Source organism: Misgurnus anguillicaudatus, chromosome 15 (assembly GCF_027580225.2).
Source record: "Misgurnus anguillicaudatus chromosome 15, ASM2758022v2, whole genome shotgun sequence".
Taxonomy (NCBI): Eukaryota; Metazoa; Chordata; class Actinopteri; order Cypriniformes; family Cobitidae; genus Misgurnus; species Misgurnus anguillicaudatus.
In genome coordinates, this window is record NC_073351.2 from 25,651,174 (window position 1) to 25,675,264 (window position 24,091).

General features: G+C 37.5%; 1 protein-coding gene across 1 annotated transcript; it reads left to right on the plus strand.

Moving 5' to 3' along the window:
• Positions 1-944: 944 nt before the first annotated feature.
• On the plus strand, positions 945-24,091 carry plekhg7 (pleckstrin homology domain containing, family G (with RhoGef domain) member 7). Its single transcript, XM_055174597.2, has 17 exons — positions 945-1,255; positions 1,881-2,587; positions 4,264-4,286; positions 9,885-10,003; positions 10,390-10,430; positions 10,831-10,926; positions 12,258-12,404; positions 12,606-12,701; positions 14,682-14,783; positions 15,213-15,326; positions 15,835-16,009; positions 19,393-19,508; positions 19,604-19,691; positions 19,776-19,855; positions 22,877-23,030; positions 23,208-23,305; positions 23,502-24,091. Exons 2-17 carry the CDS (start codon positions 2,003-2,005, stop codon positions 23,610-23,612), a joined length of 2,145 nt encoding a protein of 714 aa, XP_055030572.2. The 5' UTR covers positions 945-1,255; positions 1,881-2,002; the 3' UTR covers positions 23,613-24,091.

Genomic DNA, 24,091 nt, shown 5'->3' on the forward strand with positions numbered 1-24,091 from the left:
ATATCTATAGGTTTGAATGAAGTGCTTGCTATCCTAATAATAGCCTCCACTGCCATCTAGTGTCGGATTGGGTGAAATAATCACAATAAAGTCATGGTCACATGAATGTTTCATTTTATTTCAGAAAAGGGTCCTAAATATGATGTAACATGATGCAACAACAACTATACAAATAAACATTTACGTAATAAAGAAAAGCATAAAGTATTAAAACAGTCCACGTTTAAAAAATATTATTAAACTATAGGCTATTAGGACTTTTATATTATGAGATGGAATGATGCTAACTTCACAGTAAGTTATCTTACATTTATTTACACTTACTCATTTAGCAGACGCTTCCAAAGCAACTTACAAATGAGGTAAACAATAGAAGCAATTATAGTAACACAAGAACAGCAATATAAGTGCACTGGAAATAGTCTCATCAAGTCCAACACAGTATAGCCATGGGTTAGTTTTTTGTTGTTGTTGTAGTAAGAATGTAGAGATCAAGAATAAAAGGAAAAGAAAAGATAGTAAGTCTTATATTAGAAGGTGAGGTAATAGTATAAGTACAGTAAATACAGTATTTACTTATACTGTAATAATATACTGCTTGGTTATGTGGAATTTGATCATTGCTTTGTTTTCTTGTCTGTAAAATAAATGTTAAAATGATTCTGTAGGCCTACGCACTTTAATTTACAGGCAACACTCACAAAAAACCCGACAAGTCTGTTTACTATGTGATAATAAGAACTTCATCAGTGATCTGTTTCATCATCAAATTGTGTTTTGACTTAAAGGCAAGATGCTTGACATTTTCTCAGAGTTTCCATGAGGTTGCTGCTCACGTGAGACCTCTCCTATTACCTCACCTGCACTTTTGTATGCGTCTTTCGCATACAGTGTCTTTCTTGCGAGAGAAATATGAGGTCACATGAGGCATTTGTGTCAGTTGGGATTACACTTTTTGAACACACGCACATATCAACACAATACAGCTATGCTCCGCCTCCTTTGACCTCAGGCAACAAGCTTCTAGACCTCCCTCCAGAACACCTGCTGAACCACAGATGACGATGTTCTCTTTAATTCACACGCTTATATCATTTCAAACAAAGCAGAGATTTGTTTTCTTTGTATTTTCTAAATGGTAAATTTTGTGAATGTTATGAAACGTCGCGCTTTTGGTCCAGCAAAACCCGATCTCAGCTCAACCGAACAATTGCCGCAACCGGTGTGGGAACAACTAAGCGGGACCGTAAAATACGTAAGTGTCATAAACTTAAATATATGTTGTATTTGGTTTTTACACATAACTTGCTTGTGTGGATAGGAAAGATGTAGTTGATAAGCATCGATACACTTTGTTATTCATCGCCAGCTGTTTGTTTGTTAACTCTTAGCATGTAATGAAAAACGTAACGTAAAACAAACGCATTTACTGTTTTGTACAACAGCATATTTAGTTAGTTATAGTAAGTATGTCTTTCTCTTATCTTTTACGTAAACCTACCCCAATGTCTTATCTAGAAGTGAATCAGGTACTTTTGTTTCCACTGTCACGGTTTAATAATGCAGTGATAGCTACATTGTTACAGTAGGATTGTCTGTAAACATGATGATATAGATATTGTCACGAACACAGATGAAAAAGCCTCAGAATCAGATGATGGATAGATTACAATTCAGGGCTTAAATCATAAAAATATATATATAAAAAAAATCTGTAATTCATTATTGAATTCCTTGAAAATTGCATAACGTTCATATGGGCTTTCAAAGTCTGAGTCCTGATCTTCTTAACTAATGCAGATTAACTATTTCAAATAGGCAAAAGCCAGTTCATACAACATAAAATATACTTACTGCATGTGTGGCCTTTCTAATTCCAGACACTCTGAACTTTCAGTTAAAAATGGATTGGATGCATTTTTGTGGAAATGACCCAGATCAGACCCTCATCTGATTCCTAATCCGCCGTCTGTTGTTTGGATATAATGCTGGATTGCTCAAAATGACTGAGCTGAATTTTCCCTTCATAGAGGAAAATGGAAAGGAAGTGGATAAAACTTTGGACTGGAGTTGTACCGAATGGAACGAGAAGGAAAAGGAAAAGAGGACGGATGCATGTACCCAAACTCAAAGTGCACAGACCGAGGACAAAATGATGCAAACGAGTAATCCTTTCATAATGCGAATAGATTTAGGAAGGACGCCCAGCAGACTGAGGTTCAGTTCGTTGGCGGAGGCCGACAGCACGTCCGCACCTTTTTTTCAGTTTGACAGACAAGCTCCGGGCCGTATCTCCACGTCCCCCACTCTGAGGAGGATGAGGAGCACTAGACTACCATCCCGAGAGTCGGGCCGGTTTGATGGCCCTTTGGGAGAGGAGTCAACTTCTCCGAGGAGTCCCGTGTCACCGGTACACCGACAGTCTCCACTGGCGGCCCAGTCTGATGGAGAGAGCACAGGCTTCAAAGCCACATCCATGACTAGATCACAGAGATCACAGACCCTCGACAATGGTGTCATATGCAAAAGTCAAGGGGCTGATGATACAAAAGAGGCTGATTCGGATGACAACGTTGATGACGATCAGGTAAACAGGAGATTTGGATTCAAAGCATTCAACATATCAACATTTTCAAGAATTTACATATTTTTAAAACATTATTTAAGCAAGGCAAGGCAGATTTATTGTTTAGATACAACTACTGGATCATATTAAACCATGGTTGGGTTAAACAGCATCCATGTTTTACCCAACCATGGGTTGAAATAACACAGCATAGGTTAATTTATACCCAACAGTTGGGTTAGTTCATGTTTGACCCAGCCTTGGATTGATGCAACCCAACAATGTTTCACATTTCATACACAAAGTTTATTCAAAGTGCTTTACACACAGTAGAAATAATTTACAGATCAGATACATAATGAATAAAAATATAATAGCAAATGCAAAGATTTTAATGATTTATCACAATGGATGATGCATCCAACAGAAGATACATGAGAATTTAAAACATAATAGTAAAATTAAATATGAGAAATGTTTTGATCAGCTTTTTCGTGGCAAATACACAAATAATATTCAACAATTTATAGTTTTACAAAGCAATATTATTCAAACGGGCTCTAAATAAAGAAACACAAATATTTTGTCTCGGTCAATGAATGACTCCCGGGGTGGCAGATCACAATAAGAGCTTTTGACAGCACATGAATCAGTAGTTACATGCACTGACAGCTTTTGAGTAAGCCCACAATCCCCTTGGGAGGGCTCCTCTGATGAGACCCCATTCACTGCAGTCAGCAATCACCAAATAAAGGAAGGGTCAATGAATGATCAAGTGAATAAAAGAGAGACAAACCCCATTCACTCCGTCCGCACATTCATCCAATTCTTTTTTAACAATAGACCAAGAACATTTCGGTAGATGAGAGATCTTTAAAAGTCCTTAAAGGGACACTACACTTTTTTTGAAAATATGCTCATTTTCCAGCTCCCTTGGAGTTAAACATTTGTTTTTTACCGTTTTGGAATCCATTCAGCCGATCTTCGGGTCTCACCACTTTTAGCATAGCTTAGCATAATCCATTGAATCTGATTAGACCATTAGCATCGCGCTCAAAAATGACCAAATAGTTTCGATATTTTTCCTATTTAAAACTTGACTCTTCTGTAGTAACATCGTGTACTAAGACCGATGGCAGCAGGTGCAATGATATTACGCAGTGCCCGAAAATAGTCCCCTGCTATTGAAAGTTACCAAGGGGACTATTTTCGGACACTTCGTAATATCATTGCGCCTCCTGCAGCCATGTTACGGCAGCAAAGTCCTTGTTTATTCAGCTTGATTATTACGGCTATATTGGCCTAAAAAAATCGCAACTTTTAATTTTTCGTGGGTCTTAGTATACAATGTAACTACAGAAGAATCAAGTTTTAAATAGGAAAAATATCAAAACTCTTTGGTCATTTTTGAGCACAATCCTAACGGTCTAATCAGATTCAATGGATTATGCTAAGCTATGCTAAAAGTGGTACCGCTAGACCCAGAGATCGGCTGAATGGATTCCAAAACAATAAAAATCAAATGTTTAACTCTTGGGGAGCTGGAAAATTAGCATATTTTCAAAAAAGTGGAGTGTCCCTTTAACTTCAGATAACTTTAAAGTTTTAAAGTTTTTTTTTCAACTATTAAACTAAAGTGCAATTCTGTGTTTTTCCTACATCAAGTACTCACATTATGTTTTTGCTTTTGCTTACAGATGAACGAGGTGTATGATAAAAGGTATGTGTGCTGCATTTATGTAAAATTTTTCATGAACCATCCCCAGCCGAGTTATATTTGCATGTGGTAATGCAACCATATTCCTGCCAATTGTCCTCAATGCTGTTTTGTGCCGAATCAAATCATTTCTCCTGTTTACAATGGCAAATCAATCAAGCACTTCCAATTTGAATGGTTTATCTATTAATGTAGGGATTTGTTTGTGTGATAATGAAGCCAAAGCAGAACCACACTGGAGCAATGTGGGGAAGTTATTGTCTATTGTACCATCGCTTTGTTCACTCTACATGAACTCTAAAAGTTATTAGAGTCTCGAGGTTCGACCCGTTTGGCCCAGACGGTCTCATTAGTGCTGCCGTCCCCCCATCGTACCCACTCTTGCTCTGCCCCGCTTGCCTGTTGGACCACAGGATTCTTTTCAGCAGTGGATTATTAGGCAGCTATTGTGACCTTAATTACAGTACGGCACCGTCTGATTGCAGTGCTCATCCCTGGACGGCGATTGGATGAGACAGTTATGTTAAGGGGGTGTCATTATTTTGCGGAGGTGATGGGACAAAGCTCCCTTTTTTGCGACCGTGCCGGGGCTGGGAAGTCGGGATAAAGGGTCACTTCATTCAGGCCAACCACATTGCATTGTGGATAAGCACTTAGATAGACAGCAATTAGCGGTGGCCTTTTAATATTGTTCTTCAAAAAGTGACGCATTGGGTGACTTTTTGCTTGGTGTACTGGCATCTGTGTTTGTAGTTGTAAAGAATGAAACAATTGCCCTAAAAGGATGGAGATGAGATAGGACAGGGCTATAAGGAAGTAAGTGAGCTGTTGTACCTGGTACCGTGGGAAGGGGTGTTACCTTTATAAAGTTCAACTGTATATATGACTCAAATGTTTATTGGTATATGGTCCCATATTTACCACGAGGAACATGAAATGCTGATAATAGAGACTGCAGTTGTTTTGTATTTGGACCTTTAGCTAGTGTTGTGTTGGAAGCTTACGTGCTGTGTTTGTTGTGTATCTGCATTCATGAAGCATATTTGTTCATTGACAGACATCACATACTGTAATGTGGTGGCATCATCATTGAGTCTCTGTACAGATGGATGGGCACAAAGCAGGGAGTGACTATAAAAACCAGCCTGTCCAGTTGTGATTGTCAAAGCACTGCGTAAAGCCCTTAGGATTTCTTTTTTTTTTTGTCAAAATATAACAGAGGAACTGGAACATATGCAGAACATAAAACAAAATAGAAAGGAACTACTTTGTTATCCACTTCAGAAGAGACGAAAATCATGTGTTTTATACACTACAGTATATGCTGGCTTTTTGCCAATGCAGCTAATGATTAAAATTTTATTAGATATTTATGTGACACTATTAGTTGGGTTTACACAACCAACAAAAGCACATAAGGATAACACAATAATTTTGACTTCACTAACAGGCAAACTTAAAGGAAAACACCACAGTTTTTCAATATTTTGCCATGTTCTTACCTCAACTTAGACGAATTATTACAAACATATATTTTTTCAATGTGTACACTTAATCATGGTACACTCCCTGACAAAAGTCTTGTCACTTATCTATTTTGTAGAAACTCATTTTCAATATTAAAATATGTTATTACCTTAACTAAGAATTGTTGATGCATCCCTCTATCATCTGTGTGCGTGCACGTAAGGGCTGGAGCGCGCTGCGACGCTTCGATAGCAATTAGCTTAGCCCCATTCATTCAATGGTACCATTTAGAGATAAAGTTAGAAGTGAGCAAACACATCAACGTTTTTCCTATTTAAGACGAGTAGTTATACGAGCAAGTTTGGTGGTACAAAATAAAATGTAGCGCTTTTCTAAGCGGATTTAAAAGAGGAACTATATTGTATGGCGTAATATCACTTTTGTGAGTACTTCAACTCGGCGCAGTAACACCCTCCCTCTCCCATTATGAGAGTGAGAAGGGGAGCGGACTTTTCAGGCGAGTCAAAGTACTCCCAAAAGTGCTGTTGCGCCGTGAAATGTGGTTCCTCTTTTGAATCCGCTTGGAGAAGCGTTGCGTTTTATTTTGTACCACCAATCTTGCTCGTATAACTACTCGTCTTAAATAGGAAAAACGTTGATGTGTTTGGTCACTTCTGGCTTTGTCTCTGGATGGTGGCATTGAGTGGATGGGGCTGGGCTGGGTGCTGTCGAATCGTCGCGGCGCGCTCCAGCGCTTGCGTGCACGGACACAGATGATAGAGGGATGTATCAACAATTCTTAGTTAAGGTAATAACATATTTTAATATTGAAAATGAGTAGACTATTCCTTTAACCTGACTTTTAATTAATCAATTGGTGTTAAAAATAGCTCATATGAAAAGCTAAAACCCTCCCAAATGATGTTTAATGCACTGAAATAAATTAGTTTCACTGAAAAAGATTTATCATTTAATCAAGACAGAGTGGTCAAATTTTGGCAAGACAAAAGTTTTGTCGCCTATACAGAAATTTAATTTACTGCAAATACAAAAATATGTCTGCAAATTAAGTAGTGTTGCTGTGAGATCCAAATTTAATATCTTGTATGACTTCCATGAGCTTGAAGGACTGCATCCATGCGGTTTGGCAAGGATTCATACAATGTATTGATGAAGTCATCAGGAATAGCAAAGAAGGCAGTCTTGCATGCCTCCCAGAGTTCATCAATATTCTTTGGTTTCGTCTTCCATGCTTCCTCTTTCATCCTACCCCACATATGCTCAATGATGTTCATGTGTGGTGAGTGGGCTGGCCAATCCTTGAGCATCTTGAAGCATCTTCTTCGCCTTGAGGAATTTTGATGTGGAGATGGAAGTATGCGATGGAGCAGCATCCTGCTGCAGAATTTGGCCTCTTTTATGGTTGGGAATATAAGAGATAGCTATGATTTCTTGGTATTTTAGACTATTGATGTTGCCTTCCACCCTGCAGATCTCTTGCACACCCCCATACTGGATGTAACCAGACCAAGATTTTTCTGCCACCAAACTTCACTGTTTTCTGGGTGAATCTCGGATTCATGCGGGCTCCAGTAGGTCCCCTGCAATATTTGAGGTGACTGTGGTGTAATTCAACCGAAGATTCATCTGAAAAATCAACCTTCTGCTTTTCCAGTGTCCATCCTTTTAGCAGGCTGTGGGCCTTGGCAAATGCCACATGGTTTTTCAATTGTCTTTTGTTTAGTGTTGGCTTCAGGGCACTGATTCGACCATGGAGGCCATTTTGAGACAAAATCTGACAAACTGTTCTGGTTGACACAGGGATTTCAGGTGACCAGGTCTCGTGGAGCTCTGCTGCAGTGGAAAATGGACTGACCTTGGATTTTCAAGCCAACAAACGGTCTCCTCGAGCAGTTGTCTTGGGGTTTATACCTGACCTGGGCTTGTCAAAAACATCTCCAGTCTCTTCAAATCTTTTTTTATCCTCTGTACTTAGGGTGGCCATTCGTGCCAGTTCCGCCGGACACGTCCCGAACATGTTTTCTGGTTCGTTCTCCGGAAGTCGCGTTGCTCGACCGCATACGTCATCACATTTCAGTTAAAATACATTAGAAAATTAAGATTTATTTCTTTTAAGACATACAATCATTGTAGTTTCGTTCTTACCTTGAAATGTAATTGTTGCTTTTCTGAAATTAAACCTGAAATATTAAACCTTGATGACGGTTGACCGTATGCGGTCGACCAACGCGACTTCCGGAGAACGAACCCGAAAACATGTTCGGGACGTGTCCGGTGGAACTGGCACGAATGGCCACCCTATCTGTACTTGATGCTGAAACACATTGAAGGTGTCTGCCACATCAGCAATGGATCTGGTCTTCAGCCTCTTGATAATCAAAACTTTAGTCTCAGGGTGAATCTTAGGCATGTTTGCAGAGGTCTAGTTGCAGTTGATGTGAAGGTCTAGTGTACTGAGGTTCTTTTTATGCACACCTGAGACCTAATTGATCCATTATTAGTCACAGAAGAACCTTATATGACAAGGCGACAACACTTATGTCTTTGCAAAAATGGACTCAATGGTCTTTACCAAGCTGTGAATATTAGAATACTTTTTGACAGTTTCATTTTGCACTGAAACATTATTACAAAAGCTGTTGGGATTAAAAGAAGCCATTTCTTGAAATCATTTCTGGATTAGAAATATATTTAAGCGGCACTTCAGGTCAATTTGTACACAAGGGACAAGACTTTTGTCAGGAAGTGTACAGCACGTCGTGAATGTGTTAGCATTTAGCCTAGCCCCATTCATTCCTTAGGATCCAAACAGGGATGAATTTAGAAGCCACCAAACACTTCCATGTTTTCCCTATTTAAAGACTGTTACATGAGTAGTTACACGAGTATGGCGGAAGAGCACTTAGTTTGCAGCACTTCGACTTCAGCGCGCAGCAACATCATCACTCCTGACCACTCCCCCTCTCGCTCAAACTTACGTCAATATTATTGCGCACGAGGTCGAAGTGCTGCAAACTAAGTGCTTTTCCACCATACAATATAAGTCTCATTTTTATCTGCTTAAAAATCGCCATGTTTTATTTTGTGCCACCATACTTACTTATTACCTGACACTCTGCTGTCATCATTTCTTGCTCTTTGATCATTATTCAAAAATGAATAAATAACCATCACATTAGGTTCCTGTACTGTATAGGAACCAAAACTTTTATGTAGACGCGCCAAAATAGTGCATCCATCCATCATAAAAGCAATGTTTAAAAATCCAAATGATCCAAAAGATCAATCGGTTAATAATTATCTTCTGAAACGAAACAATAGGTGTGTGTGTGTGTGCGTGTGTCAGTGGGTGACTATAAATTTGCAGGTACATTTGGTGTCCAAAGTCATTATATTATTCTGCTTTTTTTACTGTCAAACTCTTCTATTATCAAGGTATAATAACAGTATTGGCTGTTGACAGTCATGCATGTGTGTGTGCGAGAAAGTGACAGAAAGAGAGTGTGTGTGTGTGTGTGTGTGTGTGTGTGTGTATGACTTGCAGTTCTGTTACATACTGCAGGGTCTATACTGTGCAAAAGGTTGTGGGTTTGATTCCCAGGGAACACACATTTGGATAAAATGTTTACCTTGCATGCCCTGAAGTCACTTTGGATAAAAGTGTCTACCAAAAGTATAAATGTAATGCAATGTGTTGGTTTTGTTTCCAACCATGTACTACTACTACTAAAGCTTCCTAAAAATGTTAACATGTAAAAAAATGTGATTTTTCTGCTAAACCTAATCTTCTTTAAAATTAAAAAAAATTCTATGGCTTGGGTTTGTGTAATGGGATTAGGAAAGCACACTAGACAAGATTTATTAAATCAATTTAGCGTAATAACTCTTTTCTGATGTCTAATGTGTAATTGTGACATTTTCTTGCCAGGAGCAAACGTATCAGTTGTTTTCAGGGCATGTAGCAAGTGTACAAACAACAGGTGTTGAATTTCAAAAATGTTGTTTCAAATTCCAATCTCTTAAGTTTATTACTGATAGTTTTAAAAACTGAAAGCCTGAGGTGCTTAAATGTCCTCTGAGCTCACCTGTTCTCTTTTCATCTCATTTTCCCAGGCTGCAGGAGAGGAGGCGGAGCTCTGTGGTTGTTAGTCTTCCCGGATTGGATGTATCCCCTGGAGATTTATTTGTTTCTAATGGCGTTGCAGATATTTTAAATAAATCTGCTTATTTAGGTTTGTTTGTCATGTCAAAGTTAAAGATTGATTAATATTGATAATGACCATTATAAAGTTAAAATCCAGGCTAAAGTCTCATTGTCTATTTATGAGATTAGGAGTATCAAAGTTTGATTTCAATCATTAATTTTTATTTTGACATGACCTTAGTCAATCAATATTAAAGATATCACGGGTATTTTTCACAGAATATTGTTTACATCACATAGGACTGTTTTTTATGTAGAAAACAGTAAATCACAGTAAATGACAGGCAGGGTCACATAAATTTGTATCTGCATATTTCTGTACAGAACAACACATTTATATTTTAATATACAGTACTGAATGAAATTACTTATCGTATCTAAACCAATTTTCGTGTGTTGTTTAATGTTTTACAGACACTAAGAAAACAAAGTGGCCCTTTTTACGACGTAGTACAGTAAGTGAAAACATTCATATATATTCACACTTCAATGCCATTGTGACAATATCTCCGCCGTGACTTTCTTATCTGGTGCCAGCATTGTATTGCGATGTGGCGTTGCCACCTGTAGATATTTTGTCATAGTATTTTAAATGCTTTGTGTCACTGGATTAATGTCCTGTACACAACGTTCTGACCCACTTTGAGATCAATTAGATTTGCATGCAAAGCCCCATCCCTCTTCGGCACATCAATTACAGTAACAATAAACAACAGCAACAAGTGCACGGCCAACAGAGCTCAAATGCGTTGTTATCAAATTGCTATGCAATCCGCTCCACAGTTTGTGATCAAATACAAAAGAAATGAGGATACAGTGTGATGTTGAGTAAATGTGAGTGCTGTTCTCCATCAGACAAAAGGGAAGACTCGTAGCGTCGCAGACATAGACAAGTGTTTGGCTGACATTCAGGTCCAGGAATGGAGGGACACAGACTTTCAGACATACAAGGTAAGAGATTAGAAGAAACGGCGTGCTTCAATCTTTTCAGTACAAGTTTAATTGGGATGCACCAATATCAGCCTGCAATTGGTAATGACAGAGATTTCCCAATATTGTACAGCTAAATCAGCTAATTGTTTAAAAACAGTGGATGATCATGGCAGATTATTTCCTGGCAATTAAAAGGGGTGTAAAACGAATGCTATCTAAATTGGGTCACAATAGCCCTTTTCACACAGAGATTACTGAAAATACACAGTAAATGCTTCTGGGATTTGTCCGGGGATTGATCGTTTTTGTTCATTCACACTGCCTATGATTTTACGGATCCTGTAAAGACACGTGGCGATATATTTTTGTTGAGATGACACATGTGGGCACACAGAATTCCATGACATAATAATCTGATACATGGACTAAAAAGCAAAACTGTTAAAGGAATATTCCATTTTCTTAAAAGAAAAATCCAGATAATTTACTCACCACCATGTCATCCAAAATGTTGATGTCTTTCTTTGTTCAGTCCAGAAGAAATTATGTTTTTTTGAGGAAAACATTGCAGGATTTTTCTCATTTTAATGGACTTTAATGGACACCAACACTTAACACTTAACCCAACACTTAACAGTTTTTGAAGCGGCAGCGTGACCTCACGCAATACGTCATCACGTCAAGAGGTCACAGAGGACCATCGCGAAACTCCGCCCCAGTGTTTACAAGTGTGGAGAAAGAGGACCGTTCCGACGTTGTTGTATGTGGAATGATACTAATTAATGTCTTTGTGTCAGTTTATTGTTTACAATGGTCCGCAAATGTGCGTTTTATATATGTAACACGTGACCTCCCTACTTCACCACGCATTTACGCTAGGTCGCGCTGGACCGGACCTAGACGAAAAGTTGTGGTTTAAAAGTGTATATTTCTTATTTTTATTGTTAAAAATGACAATCGTTTCGCTAGATAAGACCCTTATGCCTCGTTTGGGATCGTTTATAGTCCTTTGAAACCTTTGAAGGTGTTGAGTTACGTATTAAGTGTTGGTGTCCATTAAAGTCCATTAGAATGAGAAAATCCTGCAATGTTTTCCCCAAAAAACATAATTTCTTCTGGACTGAACAAAGAAAGACATCAACATTTTGGATGACATAGTAAATAATCTGGATTTTTCTTTTAAGAAAATGGACTATTCCTTTAAAATCTGTAGGATCATTCTATATAATCGAATATTAGTATCGGGACATACATTTTGTATTAGTGCATTCCTAGTATTAATATGTGATGCTCTGCAAAGATACATTGTCTCATTGACAGAACTGAAGCTATATCATCACGTTTTTTAGGATATGTCTTTAGGAGAGTTTCTGAACGGTCGCTCTGAACTGAGAGTCGCAGAGGATCCTAAAGCTTACAGAAAGCAGGAGGCCATCTGGGAACTGTTCACCAGTGAATGCGTCTACTTCCTCGATCAGCTCATGGTTTTAAAAGAGGTCTGAACGCTCACATTTGGTTAACACAGATTTATGGCATGTCTTTGAATAAACCTAGAGACAAACATCAACAATATAGTAGCTTAAATTTTTATTCCTTCCGTCTTGCAAATGATACAGAATTGATGTGAAATGACCTGAATTTTCACTGTTTAAATATATATTTCAATTGGCTGAAATGTGCATTTGTTTCGTTTGAAGGTGTTCTTAAACACATTGACAGAGCTGCAGATGAGAGACTGCCTACAGGATATTGATTCTTGGAGGATTTTTGCAAATCTTAATGAGCTTTGCTTGGTAAGACTTTGTAACATTTTAAAGGGCACCTATTATACCCATTTTTACAAGATGTTATATAAGTCTCAGGTACTGTATGCCCAGAATGTGTCTTTGACACAAAGTTTTAGTTTGACCTTTAAGGGGCTTTTTACACCTGGTCACGTCATGCATTTTCTTTGATCGGATAGCTAACTGATCATAAAAAGACCAGGTCTAAATGCCCTCCAAGATGGATTTAAATCCGATCGCTCAAACCACTTCAGGAGGTGGTATGGAACGCATTTCAGACCAAACTGGACAAATACATCTGGTTGCTGAAACCACATGTCAGCGCGTAACTCCTCCCAAATGTAAGCTTTTTACCCGAAAGTTAGCCGCAAAGGGGCAAACAAACAAAGACGACCCGCTTATTGCTTTATGGAGCGACGACAGCGGGTTAAACAGCTTTCTAGAACCAATGAAGAGTCGATGACAAACTCGAATGATATTAAACAAAGAAATAAATCTTTGAGAGAGTTGTGTGAAAGATTTTCCCCGTCATGGACCTGTAAGTTAAATCATCGCGCCGTCACTCTCCTGCTTTTCTGTATGTACTGCGCGCTCCAGCTCATGCCGAGTAATGAGACATGTGTCCCCTGCTCAACATACAGTACAACATACAGTAATTGCTGCCTTTTGTTGCATAAACGTTGTCTAAGGTTTTTAAGGCAGAGTAATTTAAGGCAGGATGCATGATTTTTGAAAAACACTTTGGAAAAGGGAGTCGGGCCGACTACCAAAACACACTTATGTCTTGTCTACTAACTGACATCGTTGCCTGGCTTGTGTATGTGTGGGGCGGGTCTATCAAAAGAAGGTCCAGATTAAGGGCGTGTTTTTTTTAGGTGATTTCAGATGTCAACATTGGCTTTCAGAGATCATGCACCCTGCCTTTAATAGTGTATTTGCATTTTGGGCGGAAGTAGAAGATCAGATTAATATCCATTTTGCCAAGACGCATTTATGTGGCCGAATGTAAAGGTTTTAACAAATCAGATAGCTATCCAATCAGAGAAAACACATGAAGTGACCAGGTGTAAAAAAGCCCTTAGTTTTAGCTCAAAGATCATTGCATGTCCAAAACACCCCTATTTTGGGTGAGCCCCTATTTCATGTCTGTACTTTTAAATACAACGAGCTACTGCTCCTCACTGCCTTACCAAAAGACACAGTGAGTGCTTTTTTAGTTAAAATAGATCTGATTCTTTGAATAAAGTCTGAGACAATAGTGTCACACTATTGAGATATGCGTACAACTCGCTGTGGAAAGTATGGTAATGCAGGACTGTCAGTAATTGACTGTGGGCGGGTCTTTATCAGTGTGACATCACATTAACAAGAGAATCAAAACACCATGTTTAGTGAGACTGTTTGATTTAATGGGGATTAAAAAGATGTGGGATGATTTTTTTAATTGTAGGATTATTGTGTTCACTGCCAACACACACTTATGTCCAAACACCTTGTAAAAGTGGGCCTTAAAAGGAAAACCGTTTTTCAATATTTTACTATGTTCTTACCTCAATTTAGATGAATTAATACATACCTATCTTTTATCAATGTGTGCACTTTTAATCTTTGTATAGCGCTTCGTGAACGTGTTAGCATTTAGCCTAGCCCCATTCATTCCTATGGCTCCAAACAAAAGGTTTTTTTTGTGCCACCATACTTACTCGTGTAACTACTCATGTAACAGTCTTTAAAAAGGGAAAACATGGAAGTGTTTGGTGGCTTCTAAATTCCTCCCTGTTTGGATCCTAGGGAATGAATGGGGCCAGGCCAAATGCTAACACAATCACGACGTGCTGTTGTACAAAGATTAAAAGTGCACGCATTGAAAAAAGATAGGCATGTATTAATTAAAAGAAAACAGACAGTGCTAGACAGTGCTTTGTCTTAAACTGTAAACTGTTTATTTTAAAAAGTGAAATGAATCTATATGTATTTAATGTTTTACAGGTTAGCTTTGGCTTTCTTACGAGTCTCCTGCGTGAAATTAAGGAATTGTGGAAAACTCCAGAATCTTATAGTACTCAGACTCATTTGGACCTCCTCAAAAAGGTAGGATTTGTATGCAATAGCTAAAATATTGCCCAAATAGAGTCCATAATAAATTGCTGAACGCACTTAAAAATTCAGGTGTCGCAAAAACGTAATTTTGAACTCTAACTGTACTGCATTAATTAACTGATCTTATAATAATACCTTGACGAGTTGCAAGGGATTATGGGATTTTTCTTCATGCTTTTTAAACAGCTTAAAAGAACAAGTCACAATACTGTATACAAAAATAACTGTGGGGTTAACAACCGCCAGTGTGGTTATACAGTACATATGACTTAAAACATCAGATTTATTGTACCCGCATAATCTATTATTATATTAATCATTTATCAAATTATTTAATACCTAAACTTTTTTAATCTGAAATATAACAGAATGCTTCCTCTGTGGTCATATTCTGATCACTTTCCTGTGTTGACTTTACAGGCGTTTGATGAAAGCATTTGCCATTGTCTGCAAAAATACTGCTTAAATTACAGCACAGCCATCCTTTATCTGGACAGCATGAAGTTTAGAGAGGACTTTGGCTCGTTCGTGAAGGTAACTGTGGCAAGCGTGATTTGATGTGATAAATCAGGGCTTGGTCTTACCGCTTTGACAAGATCTAGGGAACAGGGCAAGTGTTCCAACACAAAATTCGGGCCACTGATGAGTGGTTGTCAGGGACTGTTGCTGCTCGTGCTGGAACACAGTGACCGCATCTTTGGTCAATGAGATTGTTGACATAGCTACTCCCCCCAACACATTATTTCACTATTTAGTGCCACTGAATATTTTTCCATTGTATTTTAAAACGATCTCAACATCGGTTATTCGCCGGTCACTGTGTTGCTGCCAGTAGAGCATTGCGTTAAAAGATTGTATGTTTGTTTTCTAAGTTACACACATACAGATGAAAAAACTGTTTGGCTTAAATGCACCACAAGTTGCTTTGGATAAAAGCGTCTATCAAATGCATAAATGTACATCTGGATTGTTTCATATAGACTCATATTGTCCCATTTAAATCACTTCTCATACATCTCTCTGTTATCCTGCTCTTGGCTAGTGGTGCGAACGGAACGAGCAGTGTCGCAGGCTTCAGTTGAAGGATCTGCTGGTGGTTCCTATGCAGAGGTTTACACGGTACCCTCTGCTGTTAAAGAACATTGGGAAGAGGGGCTGCACAGAGGCGGAGGAGAACACACTTCAGAGTATTGTGGACATCGTGGACAGAGCCATCTGTAAGTTTTCTGCACCAAAGACAGAATAGTACTTATATTTCTCTCCACATAACCATCTAGTAGTTACATACACTAAAAATAAAAAAGGTTGTTGCAGTGGTGCCATAAACCATTTATGGTTCCCCAAAGAACCTTTCAGTCAAATGTTTTTAATAGAACCATTGTTTACTAACCTTTTATGGTATAAATAACCCTTTTCCACTACAAAGAGTCTTTTGTGCAATAGAAAGGTTCTGTGGATGTTGAAGGTTCTTCATGGAACAATTCAGCCAAAAATGGTGGTTCTAGCTATCGTGAAGCACTTTTATTTTTAGGAATGTTACAGGGGTTAAATCTGAAGAGTTTGGTTCCAAAACGCAATAAATCTATTTTTATTAATTTTCGGTAAAAAGGTGTTTTCTATACCAAGAAAGTGACAAGATGAAAACCACTATTTTCTGTTACAAACTTTCACATAGCATCTTTAGGTTATAATAACATGAAAAATTCAAATCCATAATTTGATTTTCAAAGATTTATTATAAAACTGATTATTTTTTCAGCAAAAAGTTTTTTTTTCCAAAATGCTATAAGTCTATTGAATCAATATATAAATGTGCATTTATCTTTACCATGCTATATTCATGTAGTTAACTAGTGGTATACACTGATAAAAAACATTTATGGCATTAATCAAAACACTAACTTTGTCATATTAAGATCGCTGTCATTGCTGCGGTTATACTTGGGACGTCGTCGCTTAACTTTTTTGACAGCGATCAGCTGTAAAATGTTTTGGTCCTGCACGATTTTTGTTAACTTTGAGTAAAATAATGGAAAGTTTTTCATAAGATCCCATGGGGTCAATGTGTTAGCATGACAGAAGCTTGATGCTGATTTTTCCGTCTCCTGAGTGCCTCTCGCGTAAATTATTCGATTTTGATGGCTTACGTTTCTTCCCCTCCACAGAAAACCACCACAGGTTTATTAATGCCATCAAAAGTATTATTTTGTTTTTGTTTGTTTGTTTATCACGAAGTACAAAGTAGATGAGGAAAACTAGGATTTTGTGTCTATTCAATGCGACGCCATTGTTGTTTACAATGCGTGGAATAGTGCACTGTGATTGGTTAAGCGGATTTATTGCATTCTGCAGAGAAGGAAGACTGCCGTTTATCGCGTTTTGGGAAAAAAGGGAGAAAAGATAACAGCATAACATAGCGGATATTGAATTTTGCGTAAAATTAAGAATGTACTTTTTAAGACTGACCTGATACAAAATTATTTTGGTGGCAACTCATTTAAAAATGCCATTTATCGCATTTTGGAACCAAACTCTTCATCTGCACCATTTCAATGTCCAGCACTGTAAAAAAGATTTGTTGGTTCAACTTAAAAAAAGTGTACTAGTTGCCTTAAAATTTTGAGATAATTCAACTTAAAAAAAAATTTTGTAAAAATTTTGTCAACAAACATTTTTAAGTTGAATTAACTAAAAATTTTAAGGCAGCCAGGTAACTTAGTTCTTTTCACTGTAAAATCTGTTTAATCAACTTAAATCTACAATTAATTTCAACTTTCTCGACTTATGAAAAGTTGTCATAAATGATAAAGTAAAGTTGAAATAACTTGAGCTAATACAACTTTATTTATAGCAACTCCTCACTACTCAAGAAAGTTGAAATTAATTGTAAATTCAAGTTGATTTATATGATGTTATAGTCACACTGCGTTACAGTTTGAGCCTAGTGGTTACACTGTAAAAAAATCCTTGTTTAACTTAAATTTATAAGTTAAATGTTATCTTAATAGTCATCATCTTAATTTATTAGATCTTTATTGTAAATAATAACTACCTGTTGATACCAAGCAGTATGTTAACACACTAAATGCTACAAGTATACAATAGTGGCAAAAAAGTTTTCTTTAAAAACAAAACTATTCACAACCACAGATTTCTGTCATTCTTTTGTAGCTTTACATTCCTGAATGAGACTTTAGAGTTATTGGTCTGAAATGTAGACTTGTTGTAAATACGCCTGAATGTTTTTCTAAAATACTCACATGGCAAAATGACTTCGATCTTGTGTCAAGGAATTAAAAAGAGTGACAGGTTACCTTTCCAGTTCTTTGGCAGCTGTCATATAAGACTGAATGTTAGGCATGTATTGACAGCTACACTTAGAAAAAAAATATGCAGTGATGCAAAGTAAAGTGTGAGAAGACGGAGAGCTATTTTTAACTCAGATGTGTCCTACAGTATTCATGTACTGTGTATTAGTATGTAAATAAAACGTGACACAGTACATACCTGTACATTATCACAACTGGCAGGTTAATGGCCAGTTATCAGTTTGGAATATTACACAAACCTTATCATAAAAATATCTTATTTCCATTAATTACTTTGTTTTGATAAGGCTGTGAGATTAAAATGCATTGTGCAATACAGCAAGTGTGTATAAATGGATCATTTCTCAAATAATAGTTAATAGGATTAGTTCACAAAACAATTCAGCTTACTCGCCCTTATGCCATCCTAGATGCACATGACTTCCTTTGCATTATAGCATGCTCAAAATGGCAAAAACCACATACACACATCATTAAAGTCCCCGTAAACCAGAAGACATATAAGATGATAACATGGTAAAACGGGGTTTAGATTAATCATTTAAGTAGCATACCTTACAAGAAAACAATACTGATGTGCATCTTGGGACAAAACAGTGGCACTGATATATGTTAAAATATGTCAGTACAAGATGTTTTTTTATTATGTAAGGCTAGGTAGCTCAAACACGCATTTTAGTCTGGGACTAGAATAAGCCCTGTCTGGGAAACCGCCCATATGTGTTTGTGTTTAACAAAAGGAAGTCACATACATCTAGTATGGATTAGTACATTCTAAAACGATTTTCATTTTTAGGTGAACTAATCCATTAATGGCAGATTTGACTATATCAGTTTGCATAATTATGCAATAGAGCTTGAATGTCATTTTACCTTTAAAAGCCTTAGCCAAATGCAGACCGGCTCAATGCAAAAAAAATTATAATTCTGAAGCACACCTGGATGGCCGCAGGTCATTTTAATACGTTGGGGTTTGTGTTTAGCACTGCTGTGTTTCCTTGTTACGAGCCTGAGTGTATGAAGCGATGCATGATGGGTGTGACATTCAGACAACAATCTTATGCGTGGGTGTCATTGTTGATAAAAAAGCTTTTATGGTAGGAAGAATCTAGAATTATTAGAATCGGCTGTCATCAACCAAAAACAGGATCTGTGTTGTACAAAAGCAGCAATGTTTGTTTGGGAGGTGTGGATGAACATATTTTTGTGTAGGTGGATGATACAATGATTTCCTCTCTGTCTATCTCCCTCTCTCTCTTTTTTCTGTACAGATGACCTTGAGGGCAAAGTAAAGTGGTTGGACAACTATCAGAAGGTCAAACGGCTGAAGGAAGTTCTGGTGTGGCTTCCTTTATGGGAGAGAGAAAAGAGAGCGCATGTACCCGAGGTACTTTATAGTTGCTTTTACCTATAGGTTGTCAAACATCCAGTAGTTGCATTTGATCTGTATTCATCGAGATTTGTATGTTTGATCTCTCACAGAATCTGAAGCACTTGTTAAAGGCTGTGACCTTGGAGAACCTGGTGTCTAACCGTAATCTCCTCTACGACAGCAGGCTCCTCCTAATAGGTCAGATGGAAATAAAGCGGCTGCAGTTACGTTCAAGCTTACTTGTGAAATGAGAACTTATGTTGTTTTTTCTTTTGTGGGCAGAAAACACAAAGATGCGCGACGTTTACCTGTTTCTCTTTGACGAATTCCTTCTGATCGCCAAAATCAAGCGAAGCAAAAAGGTGTGGTTGTATATTGTTTTTCACTTTTGTTTGGTGTTATTACTGTAAAAGGATTAGCTGCCAATGTCCACTGTCTGTATTGACTGAAATCAGAGTGTGGGCGACTCATTTGAGCATGCGATGGGGTTGTGGAAGCAGATTTTGTTTGGAAGTGTTCTTGATTTAAGACTTTACTCTATTTTTTACGCTAAGGTTCAATAAATATGTGACCAAAGTCTGTGAAATTCAGGCTAAAGTCTCTAATTTTGAGATTAGGAGCATCAAAGTTTGATTTTTCAGTCATATTACATCATGTAGGATGATTTTATGTAGAAAACAGAACCAGAACCAAAATTGTGTGGTACATTTTTAGTAAAGTGTCAAAGGTAGGATGGAAAACTAACTTATGGAAAACTGTTAAAGGGGACATATCATGAAAATCTTACTTTTTCCATGTTTAAGTTCTATAATTGGATCCCCAATCAACCTAGAAAATGTGAAAATGAACAACCTAGTAGCTTAGAGGCTGTTTACACTTGGCATTCACGTGCGTTTTCGTCAATTGAAGTGGACGACGTTAATGCCAAGTGTAAACGGTGTTCAAAACGTTTTGAGCTCGTCCACTTTCGACCACATTCAGAGGTAGTCAAAAACCCTTTCGATCGGATTGCTTTATCTAATCTGAGGTACTGAAAACACTGTTTTACGTCTTTTCTGCTTCTGGTGCGAACACATGGTGTACATCGCTATTTTTAGCATTTTTTTGATAAAACTAAAGCGACTGATCTCCGCAGTTTCATTTTGCAAGCGTGTGAAAGTTGCGCGATCCTATTTCATCAATTGCGCTGAAAATTCAGAGAAAACTCTAACATATGCATGTACAAAACACTGTGCAGCATGTTTACTTACAACACAAGCAGCGGACTCTGACATAATATTAGTTCACGTCCATATAAACTCATAATTACTCCCGCTAGTGTTTAAATGACAGCGGAGGGACTCGCCCACCGTCTCAACAGAACACCCCCTCACAGTATTCAGGACAGAAGCGGTCGAAAGTGGACAAAAGAGACTGACTTAAATACTAGGTGTAAACGTGATCTGTCTCTCTCGTCCACTTGTGATCCGATCGATGAAAACACATCTTAATACCAAGTGTAAACAGCCCCTTAGTTTTAGTAAAACATTCTCTGCAAGCATGTGAAAAAATAGGTCATTGAAATTTGGCTCCCTTGTGATGTCAGAAGGGGATAATACAGCCGCTTAATCTGCACTATCCAACCACGGCAGTGTCATTTAGTGCAGAGAAAGACAAAAAGCAGAGAGAAAAATAATAATTGACAGCCCAATTAAGTTTTAATTTCAACAAACCACCATTATGGCGATCAGTGTTTGCGTTTCATCAGCTCATTTGCATTTTAAAGGAAACACCCAAAAACGGCACATTTTTGCCCCGCCTACAAAGTAGCAATTTTAACAGATTATACTAAATTATCTGTGGTATATTTTGAGCTAAAACTTGACAAATGACACCAAAGATTAATTTTACATCTTAAAAAAGTCTTGTGAAATGTCCCCTTTAAAAGAAAAGCTGTTAATTTTACAATACAAAATGACTTAATGAAAAAAGAAAGTATGGATTTCAACACCAAAATGATAAAAAATGACCTATTTTAAATAATTTTATACAGAAATGCATAATGGTATGGCCAAACCTCTAAGCAGTATATTTAATAGGTCTCAATCACTAAGTATGTGTACACTGAAAAAAATTAAGGCTGGATTTGCTTAAAGTGCATCATTTTTGCATCCATTTTTTTTTGGTAAGTTTGACATGCAAATTATGCAATTGTTTAATATTTCAAGTAAAACTTAAAAAAAGTTGATGCAAAAATGATGCACTACATTTTTAAGTAAATCCAGCATACTTTTTTTACAGTGTATGCAGGAATTTGGGCGTGAAATGTGCGCAAATCATGATTCAACAAAAACGTTCATACAAAAATTTCTTCTAAATGTATGCAAAAATGTAAGAACTAAAACCACACATACACAATAATCATGAACAAAGAAAAAAATATAAATAAAATATACAACACAGATATAAAGACGGGTTGCACGGCGACGTCATTAACTGGTTGCGTGCGCAACCGAGAGGCAGAAAGAAGAGACGTTCATTGTGTTGTAAGCTAGTAGCTGTGACTGTAAGTCAAAATGTCAAGGAGTTGTTGCGTGGAAAATAGTACCAACAGAGTCAGTGCTGGGTGCCTGATGTTAAAGGAATAGTCTACTCATTTTCAATATTAAAATATGTTATTACCTTAACTAAGAATTGTTGATACATCCCTCTATCATCTGTGTGCGTGCACGTAAGCGCTGGAGCGTGCTGCGACGCTTCGATAGCATTTAGCTTAGCCCCATTCATTCAATGGTACCATTTAGAGATAAAGTTAGAAGTGACCAAACACATCAAAGTTTTTCCTATTTAAGACGAGTAGTTATACGTCACTTCTAACTTTATCTCTAAATGGTACCATTGAATGAATGGGGCTAAGCTAAAAGCTATCGAAGCGTCGCAGCGCGCTCCAGCGCTTACGTGTACGCACACAGATGATAGAGGGATGTATCAACAATTCTTAGTTAAGGTAATAACATATTTTAATATTGAAAATGAGTAGACTATTCCTTTAACATACCAGTGATGCGACTATTACGTTACTAGCCTAACATTATAATTCATACATGTATCACAGTAACACTGCAAAAATAAAGAGAGAAAAACAGATCCAACTAAAATCAAGTTTTATTTATATACAAACAATAAAGAACGCTTCAATAATTAAGGTTGTTGCAGTAGCGGACCAGTTCACCAAGCGGGCTTTCTGCCTCCTGGATGCGCGCGCACCCTGTAATGTTTGTAAACCTGCAACCCGTCTATATCATAGTTTTTTTTCCCTTGTTCATGATTAATGTGTGCGTGTGGTCGAAGTTGTTCTTAGCAAATGAGACCCAATAAGTCTAAATTGTGTATTTCTATTATAGAAGTCCAGTGTGGTGGAGTCGAACCCTTTGCGTCCCGTTGCGGGCCAGGATTTTGAAATGTTAATACAGGAAGGCTGTAGTTTTACTGTTCTGGACCAGCCCATCTCAATAGACCGCCTGCAGTTAAAGAACATAGATCAGCTCAATGCCACAGGTGTTTACAACACACACATGCAATAATGCATTATTAAAATTCAGGTTATTTCATGCACTTATTATGGAATCATAATACAAGAACTTTCCATTGTGGATGGACTCAACAATGACAATCATTTCTGGAGCATTAGTCTCTTATTGAGTTACTGTTTTATTTTGTTTTATTATCTTTCAGCATCTGGTCTCCCAAATTCTTTCATAATAATGCATCAGAATCGCTATCAGCAATGCATTGGAGTCTTCATTCTACAAGCCCAGACTGAATCTGTGAAGGTAAATATGGTATCTACTGTATATATTAAACATGTGATTTTAATAAATACACCATCAAGACCAAGAAACCCTTTACTAGCAGTGCTAACATATGAGACATTAAGGCCTAAATACTGCTGGTTCTTTGACATTCTGTAATGACCTTTGTGCTACTACCACAATAGGTGGGTATTAAACAACAATACGTATGTTTCAGAAAACGTGGATGTTGGAGATAGAGAATGCTATCAATTCTCTGTTGAAGCAGGACTCCCAACAGCCTCGGGTCAAGAACTCTTCTCTATATTTGGAGTCGTCACAAATCTAACTAAGACAGACTTTCTGTTCAATTTTCCTCAAAGTGCCATCTGAGCACTTAGCAGATCACTAGAGCAATACAGAAACATAAAGTATATAATGTTGCACATATTGTTGCACCACTTTAAAAGTGGTGACCCTGAACAGTTTGAAGGACCATTAGAGGAACAGTGTGTCAGTTCTCTTTATGTAATTTTTTGGGAACGAATGAAACCCGGTTCCTGTCACATACCGTGTGAAGATGCTGATTTTACCTGTTTGGCACATAGTAGTGTGGTGGCAACATTTCTCATTGTGTAGAATGCTCAAATAAACCGGATCAGAAATGCTTCTCAAACAGTAATATGAAGATCTTGGTTGTAATGAAATATGTGGTTGTAAATTAGTGAGAGTAATTAAAGTGTTTGAAACAATAATGTGCACTTTATTGTCTTGGAAAGGATTTTCAAGTTTGACAATGAAAAATAAAACGCTGTCCAGTTTTTTTTA